We start from the raw sequence: 17,248 nt of genomic DNA, 5'->3' as shown, positions 1-17,248 counted from the left end.
AAATGGATTAACAAGTATAAAATATTTTTATTTATGGGTAATTTTAAAAAATTTCAAAAATATATAAGAGAGATCGTATGGGATGATGTCATCTTTTATTTATTATAAATTAAGTTTCATTTTTACTTAAATTTTAATTAAAATTTAGTAGGCTAATTTTTATGATATGAGCTGGTTATTTAATGAGAAATTATACTTTTATTGATTTCTTACATTCCCTGGTAGTGATTAAATAGGATGAAAATTACTCAAAAATATAAAATAAGGTACATTTGTGTTATGCCTTTTGTGTTGCAATTTGCACGGTACGTATTTATTACACGACTATTTGAATTCATAATATCGGGCTATTTTTCCAACCATAGTTGTTGGCGTGTCATGTCTAACTCATCCCAACCCGACCTTAAATAATAGAGGACAGAATTCCCCCTACGCCCTACAAATGGTAGTGGAGTGTTTTAAGAAACTCAAACCTTACATCAATCCTACTTCTTATACTTATCATTGTCCCAAAAATGGTTTTACATTAATGATCCAATACAAAAAATAAAAAATTGGTGTAAAACATGCAAAAACGACTTAGATAGCCATTTTGTATATTTTGCACTAAATAGTTTTTTGTATCGGATCAGTCCTCCATTCGGTGCGAAATGGCTATTTCAGCCGTCTGATTATAATATATATAGGTAAGAGAGATAAGAATGAGGGTAGGGAGAAAAAAAAAAGGGTGGACACTATGTAAAACGGTTCACAAACCATTACCTAGACGGTTCACGATCCGTCACTTAAGTAACCCATCCATCCAACGTTTTTCCATTGTTGGTGGTCGTCGGTTACAACCTTACAGTTTTCTGTCGGTTTAGTGGTCTCATTTGTTGGAGAAAATACTGTAAAAAGGGGTTTGGTTGCCATCGATGAACCTCTATGATAGACGAGACATTCTGTTTGCTGAAGACGATAAACTCTGTTTGTCGGAAGTTGACCCCATGTCAGGATGAAAGATTTTGGTTATGAATTTCATATATGCTTTCGAAATTCATTAAAATAATTTTACACTATCCATCATGGATTTGAGGAGGCAATAGTTTTCATGTTAGATTCCTGGAGGGAGTTTAATTTAAAAAAAAAAAAACTAACACATGCTCATCCCTAGTGCAGTGGAATCGGTTATTTATCAAATTTTGATGAATATTTACTTACACTAAACTAGTGGGAACCCTTGCCATGCACGTGAAAAAAAGATAGATCAAATATAGATGTAAATAATTAAATATAAATTATAATATATCATATGTTTCATATTCAAAGCTACTTCAAGTGACAAATTATAAAGATAAAAGTCTAATTTAATATGCAAATCGAATTAGTTATACTAGTTGAATGTGGTGAAATTGAATTGATATGAAAATGTATTCAAACATATAAAAATATAAAATGAAAAACTCGTGAGAGGGATGGATCATACCTTGAGCAGCCCTTAAAAGAGCACGTTTATAGTAAAACCCATTTCAAGGTCTCTATGGTCTCCAACTCGTGGATCCGCTTGCCTGCTCTTTCTTCTCCGGAATGTCCTAACGAAGACGGAAAAGAAAATCCGGGGACTAAAATTTGAAAATTAAATTTCACAGAAAAAAAATGTGGGTCTTTTACCTAATTTCTCTCCCGTTAACGCTCGGAATGGTGGCGGTCTCGTTATGTTTTGTCCACGGTCGGATACGCCTGGTTTTGCTCTGTCTCGATCATCATACTAGTCCCTGCCGACATTTGGGCGGTGAGTTCGATTCGTCCTCTTTAGTGATTTTGTTGTTTTGGCGGATCGAATCCTGTGTTTCGATTTGTGGCGATCGTTCGAGCTTCAAATCTCTTTCTCCAGTTGATTTGGAAGCTGCATATGTTCTATGAACGGTGTCTTCACTTGGGTTGATTACAATTTGCTTGTTTTCGAAGTTGTTGTTTTCTTCATATCGATTACAGGAGTTCTGAGCTGAATCGTACTGTTCATTTTTTTGCTGTGCCACTGTTACTGGATTCAAGTTTTTTTTTTTTTTTTTGATAAAGGGCGCGAGAAAGACGACAGAAGTAGACTTGAAAATGATTTCTTGGTTTCGGTTGTCGATGTAGCCTGGTGATATGAAAGTAAATCGCTAAAAATAGATCTTCTTATAAATTCAGGGAATTCGTTCTAATGATTTTTCAATTTCATTTCTTAGACAAGGAGTTTGATTTTGTGTCTATTTTTAGAAGATAGTTGCACCTTATGGTTACAAACTCAATGTGGGGAAGCATTTCAAGCTCGTAAGCTTTGAATCTATTTTCTTGGTGTTAAGTTGCTTTATCCTTGTTAAAAATTATTATATTACTTTATGTGAAGATTTTAGCTACTATGTTGCTTTATTTGAAGAGTTTAGAGGACTGACTATCTTGTCACACAGGCAATAATTGAGCACGAAAAGGAGGCATTGCTTTCTTTTGGAGCTGGTCATATTGGAGTACATTCGTGCTTACATGGTATGTAACAGATGAAGTGCTTGAAAGAATTTGCAATGAAAAACTTGATGAGGTTCTTTAAACTAATTGATGATCATATTTTGCTTGCTTTCCTAGTCATTTATAAGATCCATTAAGATTTTATGTCAGTCATTGTGTTTACTCTTTCCTTTTGGAACTTTTTCCATCTTTCATATAGGAATATTAGAACATATCCTTAAATTACATCATTTGTTTCTCTAAGCAGGATTGTGGTACCCACTATCTAGGGTTATGAAGATGCTGGTGGTTTCACTGTGGCTGAAAGATTGAAAAGTAGCATATATGGGAACTTAGTCTTCTATTTGATCATAGGATCACTTGGTCTTTGGACTCAGTCTTCTTATAGTCATGTACAGAAAGTGGTTTGTCTCTCACCTGTAATAAGCTTTTTTAGTGTTCAGTTTAGTTGTATGCTTAATTTCTTTGTTTGATCTTTCTTTGGTTGGCCTTTTAGGGGCTACATATATTTATTTACTTATGCGTGTAAACGTTGACATGAATGTATTTATAATAGATGTAATCATCCAAAAATTGTTGAGTAGATGTTACCTGTTACTCATTTTATGCGTATGAATCATGTTAATACCATTGATTTAGAATTTTAAATCTTGGGATGCATGTTTTTTTTTTTTTTATAAATCTCGAGATGCATGTTGTGGGAAATTGAGAGAGATTTTGTGATTAACTTCTAAGAATTGTTAGCAGCTGTTTGTGTGACTCACTAGGTTATTTTTTTAGGGATTTTAGGGTATTTGAGTTGGCATTGATAGGATAACAAAGTAGATAGACTGATCCTTCTATCCTCTCTAACTATAATTTTTTTGTATGTTCCCTTATCATTTGGCTTTATTTTATGTTTAACAAAAAAATCTCATGGGCCTAGGTGTTGTGGGATTTGTCATGGCTTGCTCAAACACTTTTGGACTCGTCACAGGTGCATTTCTTCTTGGTTTTGGCCTTAGTGAAATTTCAAAGAGCATTTGGAGAAATGCTGATTGGAACAATTGCCAAAAAAGTGCTTTCACATAGAGTTGGTAAAATGGCTTTGAATATTGATGCTGCTTATCAGGAGCTTTCAAATGGGATTGTGGTAAGATCATGTACCATTTGGGATTTTTGAAACTATTGATACAAGCTATACAATTGTAGACTTCCCTCCCCCCTTTCTCGTGAGCACTCACCTTTTTAAAACGCTGTTAATAGATTTTGTCATTTGAAAATCAATTTTTTTCTGGGAGTAGAATTTATAAAGTTGTTGTTTGATGCCTCTCCTCTTGCATGCGGAGTCCTGAACAAAATCAATGCCACATGATGCTTTTTATTCTTTTTAATTTTTTGTTAGGTTGCTCAAGCAACATCCAATCAGATGTCCAAGTGAGACCCTTTTAGACCCTGTATGGATGTTGTTGATGACATGTTGCATCATATGATATGCTTTTCTCCTAGTGTTATGAAACTCAAACACATAACGTCAAATTGGAGCATATTTCATTCTTGCTTATTTCTTTTTTTTTTTTTTTTTGGTTTTTCCCCAGTTTAAAGAAGACCCATCCTTCAAACCCTCAGGTGGAAGACTAGGAGAGAACGATATGGACTATGATACAGATGAAAAAATTATGGCTATGCTTAGGCATCAACTTAGAAGAGTTCGAGAGGAGTACTACAGATATAAAAGGTAGCAGTTGACTAAGTCTAGGTTTTTGTCATTAAAAAGGTACTCATTCTTTGACTATTTTATTTCATCATGTAATTCCCTCTTCAGGTTGTTGCTATTCCTGCTAAATGCCAATTAGTGTGTTTTTTTTTTTTTTTTTGGAGAAGTGCCAATTAGCTATTCCTGCTAAGTGTCAATTGGTGTTGTGTGCTATAATTTTTCTGCCATAACTTTCAAATTTAATATCTATTTTTTTTATCAAGTTCACCAATTGGAAAGGAAAAATGGGATTTGATTTGATATGGAAGTAATTTCCATTGAATTTATGTTTTATTTGACTCAGCTTCTTTTCTTCTCTAGTGAATATAAGGCCTGTGTCAAGGAGGCACTTGAGCTGGAGGATACCATAAAAAAAAATGAGAGACTGGATGATATTTTTTGGATTATTAGCTTGGATCTTATTCCTTTTTATATTTTATTTTTGAGGTACATTTTAAATCCACGATGATAAATACTGTTGCTTTTAAATAACAGACTTCCAACGCTAAATCTGCGTAGAAAAGTGAAATAATAGTGGTCGTAAGATCAGTTATTGTGGTTACACTGTAATCATAATGGTTACTGTTGGCTTACACCTTGAGGGCTATTGCTGTGAACTTTTCTTTAAAATTTCACAAGCTGTGACCTTACCTTTTACATTTGCTATTACTGTTAATATCTTCTATATGAGTCGATAACTTTCCATGATGGAGGGCATTATGTTATGTGAAATCTGATGGCTGAGCAGCTATTACAATTTAAGAGAGAGATGCTTGAGGTTGGACAATGAGAGTTAGAATAGGGATCATTGTAAGGTGTAATCAAATGATGTAGTGTAAAAAATCTGAGTACATGTACTTGGAGAGGTAAAGCCAATTAATGAAGAATTGGGTGTAGAGTATCTGAGTCTAGGAAGCCATCTGCTGCTTTTATTCAAAGAATAGTATTTGGGTCCCTTTTTTGGGCTGACTCAAATTGTACTTTGACTGCAGCTCCCAGGGCAATGCTGGCCCTGCTGGAGTTGGAGGCGTAGAAGACCTAAAAGGCATTGTACGGGTGTTTGACTCTCTTGTGGGTGGAAATTTGGAGGCCAACTCATGTGCATGTGCGTAAGCATCCTCCATGGTAGTGACACCCCGAAGCATCATCTCCCGTCTAAGGTCATCATTTAGGTCCTTTCGGAACCTACTTAAAGTGATGTCCTCATCTTCCATAACAAAACCCTGCATTCGAAACTCATCAAATTGAGCAATGTACTTGGCGACTAATTTATACCTTTGCCTAAGATTGTGCCATTGATCTAGAAGGGTGCCACTATAGGAAGGGAGAAGGTATTTTGTCTGGAGCTTGAGTTTCATTTCCTCCTAGTTAGTAATAGGAGGCTCGCGTCTTCTCACAGTATCCCTCTCAACGTTTTCCCAGAAAAGTTGATAGGTGCCTGTTAATTTCATTTTCGTGAACCTGACTTTTCTATCCTCAGATAGGTCACACCACTCGAAAAATCGATCCATCTCGTGAAGACGCATGAAAAATACCTATGGAACCAAACAACCATCAAAGGTAGGGGCCTCGACTCTTATGTATTTCAAATTTTTGTCTTCGGGTCCCTCATGGTGTTGGGGGTAGGATGATGATTCCTAGAAGGAGGGAATATGTGAGGACGAGCACGAGGGAAGTCCTCCTCTTTGGTATCACAACCCCTAGGAGACCTAGCTTCTACAAGGCTTTTCCCTTTGGTTGACTGAATTTCTAGGGCCGTGAGCCTATTATTGTGGTGGCAAGTTGGTCCAAAATTTGTTTGAGGGTATCATCTTTGGTAATAAAGGATGATGCATTTCCCGACATGATGTGACTACTATGTAAATGCATGTACTATTGAGTCCTTGCAAGTAAGCCCAAACAAACTCTATGCTTGTTGTGGTAGATTTTTTTGTGACCAAGTCATAATTCAAATAAACAACGATGCAAAACAAGAGTGCGCCGACCAATAAGGTTAAGAAAAGAGTGATACTAAGGCAGTGACGTAGATCGCACCGATTGGCCAAGCTTCAAAATTAACAATGAGAACTGAAAATACACAGGTAAAACAGGCACACAAAAAAAAAACATGGTTTTCTGGCACAGATTTCAAGGTACTGATTTCGAGGTCTAAGTAATGTTGGTACAACTAACTACCAGCACAAAAATTAATATTAATGCAATCTAAGACAAACTGTGTAATATTGAGGGGTAGAACGACGTAACCTGGTAGGCTGGTTGGGGTAGACCGAAGCGACGTACGCAATGTAGACAGTCAGCTGGGGTTGGAACTAGAGCTGTAGTGAACAAGCTGATGACTCTTCCTTTTTTTAAAAAAACTTCTAGTTTCACACGTGTGCATCCAACTCCTCTTTAGGGCTTCGATTAACCAAACTTTTTGATTAATCGAAGCTCAGTAGCAACGGCTCAATCGATAGGTGGGTGGATGATGACGGATCAAATGGCTTAGAGATTTTGATTTCCAAATGTTGAAGTTTGGGGATGACGGGAGGCAATCGACTCCGATGTAGTTGTGGCAAGAACGACATCGGAAACAGCGGTGGGAGGAGTCAGAAGTGACGGTGCGGGGTCGGGATCATCGGGCGACGTTGGCAATCCTCTGGCTGGGGATGACACAAGGTTCTGTTGCAACAATGGGTCTGTGACTGGTTTCTTTTGGTCACCGGTGTCGTCGGGGCTGGTGACGGAGGTCGTAGAAGGGTTGGCATTGAAGATTGGATAGTGCGCTGGATGATGGGATCGGTGGCAGGGTCAGTGATGGTGGATCAAGTCTCAGTAGAGGTGTCTCAACAGGCGGACTGAGCAAAGAAGGAGATGCTCTGAATTTGGTTCACTGGATCTTCGCTCTGCTACCAAGCTGATGTGGGGCATGCACTGTTTAATGAGTTTGACAATGAAATTGGTGAAGAAGAGGGGAGAAACAGAGAGAGAGGAGAGGAATTGAGAAGAAGAAGAAAGAGAAGATTAGAGAGGGAGAAGAGAAAGATTGGGAAGAGAAGACAGTAGAAAGAAATTTTAATTCATCATCAATCTGTTCTCTCTAATCTGATTACAATCCGTTAATAAAGAAAAAAAACTAAAATTCAAAATTCAAAAAGGAGATAAATCACTAACTGATAAATCTCATAACATCAGGAAAAAATAAATAGATTACAAATATATAGAATCACCTACCCACAATGTGGTGAGTCCTGGTGGGGCCCAATGCCTCCGAGTGTCAACTCGTGTGACTGTGGCTCACTGCTGTCTAGTTGCTATGTTCTTCTGGTCTGGCATACCAATTGGTTTTTGTGAAGTGTGCACATTTCATATGGTTATGTTATGGCAGCTGGATTAGCTTTGTGGTTCTATTTGCTTTCTTTTTGCTTGAAACGCTTAGTAATTGATCTCATGTACTTTTCCTCTGTCAGGAGTCTGTGTAAGTGAAATTACTTTTAATCTATTTAAAAAAAAAAAAACAACTATTATGGCATACTCAGTATGTTCTTTTACACTTCTTTGCAAGGGAAACTCTCCAGCAATATCAGTTCTGCTACAATCAATATCACAAACTCCTTTAATATTTGACTGAGTCTTCAAATTTACCTTTTCTTTAGTCACATGATATTTCTGTTGATCTTGCAGAATTCTGCTGGAAATGAAAATGGGGTTCAGGACAAGGGTGTTTTAGAACTGAAGGCCACTGGTGCTAAGGAGGATCCGAGTCGATCAAAAGCTTCAAAAGAAAGTAAAGTATGAGAATAGCAAAGAAACCATTGCAAACAAGTATGCACATATCAGAGAACCGCAAAGCAGATCATCTCCTGCCACCGTCTCCACTGAAAACAACAGCATACAATCAGCTAAAGTTTCTTGGCTTGAGGCAGGCAATTCCAGTCAATCGATGGGTAATTCGTCCTTGGGAACAGCCTCTACTTGGGCATCAATGAAAACTGGTTTTCAAAATTTTAAGGCAAATATGGGCTCCAGGAATTTTCTTCCGCTCCGTCAGGTTCAAGACAACCAATTTCATCATTGGGTTCCTCCATTGCTCGTCTTTTTGGATGGACTCTCAGCCATCACTGCTTGAAGCAGCAGTAGTCGCACAAGTAACAAATCTGAAATACCCGCTTTCTGCCCTTCTAATCTTAAATAAACAAACTTGGTGAAGAATACAATCAATACAAGCAGTTTAGATTACTCATACTATCCTCTAGACTTTACCTAAGATCAGAATCAGTCTTATGGAGAAAAATCCAGATTCTTCGTTCCTGGTCAAATGTATTTAAAAACAAAATTAAGATCTATATTCTAGACTTTGAACAGGGTTCTGTGAATTCCTATCGGCTACGGACATTGCGTTTAGTCTTCTGATTCTTTTTCTACAAATAAATTTGGTTGACTCTGTAGTTGAACCAACAGCTTAATTTGATATTCTTATTCACCCAGCAATTTAACTTGTTGCTAGCCACAGTATAATTATGAATATGAAACTTTAATCTTAATAGCAGAATTACAACTGTCCAAAAATTTCTGTAGAATTTTGGTAGGCTCTTTCCAGGGTGGTGAAGATGTATTTCTTTGAAAAAAAGGTGTGGGTGGTTGAACCACTCATATTTGCACTTTAACTACCCTGTTTTCTCCCCTTTGATTTTCTCCACTTTTACTTATACCAACTAAACAACATGATGCCACGTGTTTTACGTGGAAAAGTTTCATGCAAGTTCCACGTGGTTTAAGTTAATTGAATTTTTAATGATAAATTAGTGATACTAACATTATTGTAAATACCATGAAGATCTCATGCGATTGGAACCCTGATCAAGGTATCTAACCATTCAAGATGATGGTCCTTTTCTTTTGAAACAATCGTAACCTTTGATGACTGTCTACTCTTCAAGTGTTTGATACCGTGGTGCAAAATAAGTCCAATAACATTCACAATTAGGGTCAGTTTGAAATCCCTAGAAAGAAAAGAAAAAAAAAATTTTACTATTATTATTCCAAAAAATAGTTATTTATTTTCATTTTCCTGCTGTTCGTTGTGATTCTTGTAAATTAGTGACAGATGTATCGGATTTCATATATATATATATATATCGGGGACCTCAAAATCCCACTGTGGCTCCGCTAAGAACGATTCGTATCGGAGAGACGGTGAATCCATGGTATATGATTTTTCACCTTAATTTGAAGGAAACTATCTGACTTTCGATCAGACGATCCGGACGTGACGAACTTATTTCACATCTTCTGTACTCGATTCGCTACGCCAGATTTCTACAAACATGTTTATCTACAGAGAGAAGCTCGTGGAAACAAGAAAAGAAAATAAATCTGAATTTCTTCCTATTTTTATTTTACAAACGGCTCGTAATTCTTATACGTAAAATTTCACCGGAATTACAAACGAGCAGATTTTGATCACTTACGTGCGTATACCCATGCAATAGCCGTGTCCTTCCTTCTCTTGCTCGTTGCCTGAATAAATTTCGACCAAAGCCCACCCTTCTTCATATTATTCCGCTTCTCCACCGTTCCTTTCTCCGGCACCACTGCCACCGTCCTGCTCCTGAACAACCCCCGCTTCCCATGAACAAAACTCACCCGATCGTATCCGTTGAACGAGACCTCCACAGGCGAAGAAGCCGAAGAGTAATAAGAAGAGACGTCAGATGACAACGTCGTAGACGTCGCATTCGTCTTGTTGGAAGAAGAGAGCTGCGACAACCGCTCCCTCAGGCAAGCGGAGCAAACCCCCGGAGATTGTCTGTGTTTGGGGTGCTTCTTGCATCGCGCATCCGCTCCTGACCGACCCATGTTCAGAAGAGAGGCTTTACGCGGCTCCAGATATCGGGTTTCTTTCTGGGTGTGGATGTGTTTATATAATACAGGGAGCACGAGTGGGGGAGGTGGAGACCAGGAGGCGAGAAAGGGAGAGGAGGATTTCCTGGATCTTTTCCGTATTTTAAAAGCTTATAGTTGAATATGTTCGACGAGGGGATGGAATTCCAGGATTGGGTGCTCGGGCGGGTGCAGCGAAAGTGGCCATGGAACCTCCTTCGACCTTCCGTCATTAAGGAGGAGAGGCATGGATTAATCAAGGTCGGAACGCGAAGCTGTCCAAACTCCAAAGTCAAGAAGTGCCGTCTCTTCTTCTTGACCAATTGCTCTGCTTTTCAGGGCCAACCAGCTGGACCGACTGAAAAACACGAAACTTCCTCGAAGCTCATATCGCTGTTCGTATCGGTGTCGGTTAAGCGATCCGATAAGCTGTTTCATCGATACTTGTCGGGTTCCTCAATCGGGTCCAAAGCTGCCTGATGCAAACACCGGCACCGTATCGGCAGCTACCCAACTCGATACATTAGTTAAGAAGTGGGCCAGCGAGACGTGCAGAAATTGAGGTACTAAATTGACGTCCGACCAAGAAAATTCATTGCAGTGGACCGGGTTCCATGATATTTATACTTGTCAAGGTGGTCCATTTGTACAGGAAAGTGACCCCCGATGGGGCTTGCGTGGCACGAAGCTACCGTAACCGGTCGGGAGTTTACTGTCAACCGGTTGGTTGCACGTGGGCAGGCAGTTCCGTCCAACAAGAGACTTACACGTTTACTGTGAGTACTTTGTCTCGGACGTAAGCGTCATCGGGATGGCTTCCCGCGTCTGGCACACGTGTATGGGAGCTCAGCCGCGGTCTGTCGTCTCATCCATAGACCAAACCCACGGGACCATGAAAGTGGGTCCCGCCAAGTCATAACGCGTGTTTCGTCGCACCCGTTATTTTGGGGCGTGCAGTTTTTGTCGGGTTCGGCCGATTGAACGTAAGTGATGGAATTGCCCTTTTAATGTGAACGAAAATGTTGTTTTTTAGTTATTAGAATACGTCAAATGTGAGACATTTGTGCATTAAATATGATATGCTGAGTAACTAATTCATTGATCACATAAACATGGGATTTTTCCTTGAGATGTCTCAAAATTCGGAAACAGCCACCCCTTTATTTAGTCGCCAAGGAAATCAGATCAAGGAATGTCTCATTGGGAATTGGATTTGGGTAATTTGGTTAATGTTTTCTGAAACGTGTCTCGATATAACTCGGTAATCAAGGTTAACATTATCCAGAAATCTAATTGCCATTGTCGTCTCAGGCTGAGACACGTCTCAAAATCTCAGGGGGGTTTACTGGGAGTAATCAACACTCCAGTGATTCCTTATTTCGAGTAAAATAAAGAGGAGGAGGTTATGTGGACGCTACAGCCTTCTAGATTTGATGTTTCTACACGGAAAATGAAACTTGGTTAGATCTAAAGGAGCAAGGGTTGTTGATCCAATAGTTATATTGAGGCTAGCCCACTGGATTTGATCAGGCCCATGAACGTTTGGGGAGGCGTGAAGTCGACTTGCTCGCTATTGCTGAAGGAGCCCAGTTTCGTGACGGCGCGGTGGTGCTCTTTCCCGCCAAGTATCTGCTCGGTCGCTCTTTTGATCTCGGTAGAGTGGGTGCAGAGTACACACCTACTAACTCATCCCAGCTCCATTTTCTCAGGGTATGCCCTCGGGTTCGGATGACGTTCACAGCTTGCGCGATTTCTGATGCTGCATTACCCTCTCGTAATCGAGTAAGTCCAAATTCTCGCCCTTCTCTTCTTATTCGTCTACTCTCTCTCTCTCTCTCTCTGGAATTCTTAGCTTCTGATCCCACTCTCGCTCACCTCTTTTTCTCCCAGCCAACCGAATTTCTTCCATTGTTGGACGAAGCTGCTTGCCTTGCGCAGGTAAAACTTTCATCAGCAGTTGTCGAGAGTGAGTGCATTTTCTTCTTCTTCTTATTCTTCCTTTTCTTTTTTTGATCTTTTTTTGTTTTAAGTGAAGGACCAATTAAAGGAACTCAAAGTGTGAATCGTTCTATTTTCCTTTTTGCAATTTGGATGAACGAGTTTTAGAGTATAGTGTGGGAGAGCTGTAAGGATCAGAGCTCCCAATCGTCAAAGCGTGAAAGATACTCAAATTGATCGTTAATACTCTAGATTGGAATTCCGATCAAACTCTGATCTATTATCGAAGCCCGATCAACGGTCGAGATGAAGCCAATTGTTCTGAACCACCCCCAAAATCAAGGTATAGGAAGGTGCTACTTAGGCGCCACAGAAGTGAGAGAATAGACACATGGCGCCAATAGGAGTTTCATGGTATAACATGGTCTACATCATTTAACACAATGTAGGAGACTTTATACTGCTACGTTCGCGATCTTAAGGAAAGTAAACTTAGTCCTACGTGTCGTGATCTTAAGGAAAGTAAACTTAAGCATAAGATCTGAGAATTCAGTTGCACATGCAAGCTATATGAATTTTACTTTAAAAAAGGAAATATTTTTTTTATTTTTTTTTTTTTTAGATGCTGGTATCTGGCAGCTGATTTCACAAATTTAGACATCCTCTTTTATGAAAAATGCAATTGGAGCAACAAATCCAAAAGGGCAGTATGATCCATGTCAGTGTATCCTGCTCATTGTTCGACCAAAAATGGGTGAAAGAAACATGGAAGCATTTCTCAACAGTCTACCACCTCATATCCTTCATCTGGCAGTTCTATGTTGTAGGCTGTAACAGATTGGTAGAATGAATACACCTTATATCAAGAAATGCTGACTGCCACCTTATCTGTTTTTATTTGTTTATCCAATAATTACTGTAACATGTCTACTTTGCAGTCCACAATTCGGCAAGCTCATTGAAGTTGTAAGATTTTGATTGTCGACAATCTTTTTAATTTCCAAAATATTTTATTTTTGAGAGATCTTATTTCCAAAAATATCATCCTGCATTTGTTAAGAAAACATATGGATGCTATTTTCAGAATTATTTTTTGGATTCCTGTTATATTTGACTGCCCTTAACTTGATTTAGCTTTGTCTGTTAATATTACACTCTCTGGCCCATTATTAAGCAGATTTGGTATAGTTCAAACTTCTGGTACAACTGGATACCAAGAACCCAGAATAGGATCAAATTGTGCCCATCTCACATTCTATCTGAGGTAATTGTGTCCCAGTCTGACCTTCTGATTTATTCTGCAGTCACAAGGTATCTGGCTGACTCGCTCGCATCTCTTAATTTTTGTTTCATCTCTCACATTCTTAATTTTGTAAGATATAAGATATGTGTGGCCACTGCCAATGCTTAGGAGGTAAGTACTCTGAACTTATCTTATGGTGTTGAGTATAAATAAGAATCCATGTACTTATTTTATTTTGGAGATTATTTGCCATGGAATATTGAATGAATTTTAGCTATTCTAGAGAAGACATCAAATGACATACCTATTTGATTTTGTCAAGCTAGAAAAAGTTAAGATTATTTAGTTTGCCAGATTGGTGCAAAAGTTAAAATTCATGTCAAACGAAATCCCATAAGTAGAGGAAGAGAGGTTTCCTGTCCTGAATGGGAGCATAATGCTTGGAGAGGCAATTTTTTCATTCTGGGAATTTGACCATTATAAAAAGATGGTTATTTTCATGATTTGTCTTTGAGACATTGATGTTCCCTGCTGCCCCTGTAAGTTAATCTGTCTTATCGGTCAGTTTTATCTTCTAGGAAGGATGTAAGAGATGTGGTGAATTTTAAGAATACATTTGCTTTGGTATATTCACTATGTCAAAGGTCATTTCCATCATATTCTAACAAAGGAGGCAGAAAGAGTTATTTCAAATTATTATCAACTTCAGAGAAGATCTGGAACACAAAATGCAGGTTTGATTTTGTTGTCTTAACTTCTTAAATTTAAAAGTATGACCATTAAATAAACATTAAGAATTGTAAATGTTCACAGCAAGGACCATTATTTGAATGCTTGAGAGTTTGATCCTGTTAGCCCAAGGTATATTTCCAAATACCTGGTGTTCACCATATTAAAAAGATCAGTAATTAATATGATGTAAGTGTTGAATTTTCAGGACTCCGTGGATTTAGTTCATGGAGACAAAGGGAGAGAGACCTATTGGGAGAAAACTGGAGGAAGAAGAGGTTATGGACTTGATGTCCTAACCCTTCCCCTAAAGCTCTATTTATAGATTAATGAAACTACTGTATTACAATAATACCCCTGAACTTAAGGGTTTAGGGATTTAACCTTGGAACTTTAACCTAATTACATCAATGACATCTCTATGAGATGACCCTTTATTTACCATTCAGCCATCATTGTATGTGGGCCTATGGGTTTTCTCCTTGATCTGTAGGCCTTGAGCCCATCTTCTATATCTTTTACATGTATAGGTCTTCCTTCGTCTTATGGACTTGGGCCCATCTTCTAATACACTTAGATATATGAGCCTTCTTTGGTCGTGTGGGATTGGGCCCTATCTTCCAACAGTAAGTGCTTTCTTATTACAGCACATACATGGCTCATTTTCCAAAACGAGGTCACTCAATTAGACGTAATTGCTGCTATCTTATTTGTTGAAGCATTCATGATCACTTCTGCTATAGTTGACAGTGTTGGAAATGCTCTACAAAAGAATCCTCTGATAATTTTTGCTTTAAATTTGGCTTATTGACTGTTACTTAGTTTCCAAACAGGAAAAGCTTATTCTTGAAAAGTTGTGATCCTTCGATGAATTTACAGATGCAAATGAAGAATTGAGTAGCAGATGAAATAAATCCAGAATAGTCTTTGGGGTAGATTAAAACATCAACTAGTTGGATGTGGAGAGATGATTTGTGGTGGATAAATCTGCAACAATAATCTCCTGGATTGGTTCCCCTGATTGAGTGGCTCTTGATATTAAGTAGGATGATTTGCTTATGAAGTTCCCTGATGTATGGTGGAGTATGAAGCTATATTTGATATAGTGGTTAAACAAGTCTAGAGCAACTTTTAGCTTATGTGCCAAATTACGAGCCAAATGATCCAATTTCTCAATGCAATGGTAAATGAGTTCTTGCATAAATGAGAGGCTATAAAGGCAAGAAAAGAAGTCTAAAGCCTAGATGTATTGATATTGCTTTTGGTTTTTGAAGCTTGGCTTTGTTCTGGCTACGATCCTTTGTGGACACAGATTTCTTAGTCTTTTGCAAAGTCTATGTTTGCCAGTAAGGGATTGAACAAATTTTCTGCTTTGATTTTAGCGGTTTTTTGGAGTCACACCGAGCTGAAATGGAAATTAAGACACCAAGTGAAGCATCTGATGAAGGGACCAAGGTCATTTTCTTTTCAAGCTCATTTTTTATGATCGACGTATTTTTCTGTTCTTAAAGTAAGAACTTTCTCAGAATTCTTGGTCATGGTCTACGTTTTTTGAGAAAGATCTGAAAGAGAGTTAAGATTTCTATTTTAATTTTCCAGGACATATAACAAAGGAAGAATCTGTGTCAGACATCATGGGTAGGTATCTTCTAATACATTTTCCAAAATTGTCATTTGACTTGATTTAAGTATGACTGAATTTTTCCGTATTCTCACAATGATCTAATTTCAAAGACAATCATCAAAACCTATTGTATTTGTATTTTTTTATCTATTTATTTGTTATTTACTCATAAGGCATTTCTGATTATATCTGTTTTATATTTTTATTTATTTTTCATAATGCACTTGTATTTTGATCAAATAACGAATTATACTTCATAACATTATCCAAGAATGACAAAGTCACTGTGACACATAACAATGTTATAACAATCGACCTCGTCACCAGGTAAGGTGATCGGGTCTGGTTTAACCCAGTTCAATCAGGTTTAATTGCTAGTTAACCTGGTATGGCATCATCATAATGTTATTTTAAAAAAATAAAGAAAAATCTATGAGAACCTTTCTTGCTCCCTTTGTCCTCCGAAGCTAGATGAGGGAGGTTGGAGGCTTGGAGCCCTAGCCCTCCCCCAATTTTTCTAATGTTGTGGGCTTGCCCTTCTGTCGTGTGGTGGTCGTATTTTGGTCCCCCGAAGTTAACTGACGCAGTTGCTGCTGCAGTGGCATCGGCAAGGCTATACGATTTTTGCACGAGGTAGATTGCTACATGGGCTCCCTCATGTGCCTCATTTACCATCAGAGCACTTTGCCATTCTTTAAATCCCAAGATTATTTTTTGCGCATTGACGGGTCAGTGACAAGTAGAAAGCTACCATGTGTGTTGAGACAGACCATATGGTGTGGTTGGTAGCTGTTGCTGTCATCTTTTCTCCTTTTAATTTTCTGAGCCTCACGGAGTCGCCTTCTTTTCAAGCTAAAGACAGCAAGAAAGGTGAACAGAATCAGGTCAAGCTAAACCGGCTAGGCTCGGTTCAGTTTACTTAGCTAAGTTCGAAATAAAACTTGAAATAAGGTTAATTAAGTATAACAAACTAAACTCGAGATTTTTCAAGTTTGGTTTGTTAGCTCGTGAGCCGTTTTAGTCAATTTCTTCTATAATTGGTTGATGATTATTCTTATTTACCTCAAACTTTAAAGACGATGGATCGTTCAACGTCTCTCAATATCTAATGTTGTTATTTGCCAATGAAATAAATACTATTGATGAAAATATTTGTTCTTTCTTTTAGGTTTATTAAGCTAGTTATTATACAGTAGTATGTTGCATTACAAAGTTTTTGACTCTTTTGTGATAGCTTGCAGTTTAATGGTACTAAGTTCATCACAATTTTTTTTTTTATTTTTGTAGTATTAAATATAGGTTGGAGTTTGAACCCAGTTCGAGCTTAAACTTGGTTAAAATTTTTGAGCTTGAGTTCAATTTTAATTTTAAACTCGAGGTTGAGTTCGAGTTCAAAGTATTCAATCAAACTAAGCTCGAATATATGTGAGTTCAAGTTTGGTTCAGCCCAATGCCACACCTATGGGCAAGTAGACCTGTTATAATAAAACAAAACCAGGCTTCAAATACTTGAGATACAACTAAGGGAAACGACGAGGATAAGAAGTTCCTTTTGGTTTTTGGAACGAAAAGAAATAAGAAAGAGGGTAAGGACCCTTAAAAGTTGGTTTTCGTGGCATCGGTTTGAAGG

General features: G+C 38.1%; 1 protein-coding gene and 1 long non-coding RNA gene across 2 annotated transcripts; one reads left to right on the top strand and one right to left on the bottom strand.

The window, feature by feature from the left end:
• Positions 1 to 9,664: 9,664 nt before the first annotated feature.
• LOC137940116 (uncharacterized) lies at positions 9,665 to 10,060 on the bottom strand. Its single transcript, XM_068785042.1, has one exon. The coding sequence runs from the start codon at positions 10,058 to 10,060 to the stop codon at positions 9,665 to 9,667; it is 396 nt and encodes a 131-aa protein (XP_068641143.1).
• A 3,169-nt stretch (positions 10,061 to 13,229) lies between these two features.
• On the top strand, positions 13,230 to 15,630 carry LOC137941700 (uncharacterized). The gene is made up of 3 exons (XR_011110432.1): positions 13,230 to 13,286; positions 14,874 to 15,449; positions 15,594 to 15,630. It is a non-coding gene; the product is annotated as an uncharacterized lncRNA (long non-coding RNA).
• Positions 15,631 to 17,248: the final 1,618 nt, after the last annotated feature.

Source organism: Aristolochia californica, unplaced genomic scaffold (assembly GCF_029961685.1).
Source record: "Aristolochia californica isolate CCGP_79_NKW_82.1479 unplaced genomic scaffold, dmAriCali1.0.hap1 SCAF_9, whole genome shotgun sequence".
Lineage (NCBI taxonomy): Eukaryota > Viridiplantae > Streptophyta > Magnoliopsida > Piperales > Aristolochiaceae > Aristolochia > Aristolochia californica.
This window is presented reverse-complemented; position numbering and strand designations above follow the sequence as displayed.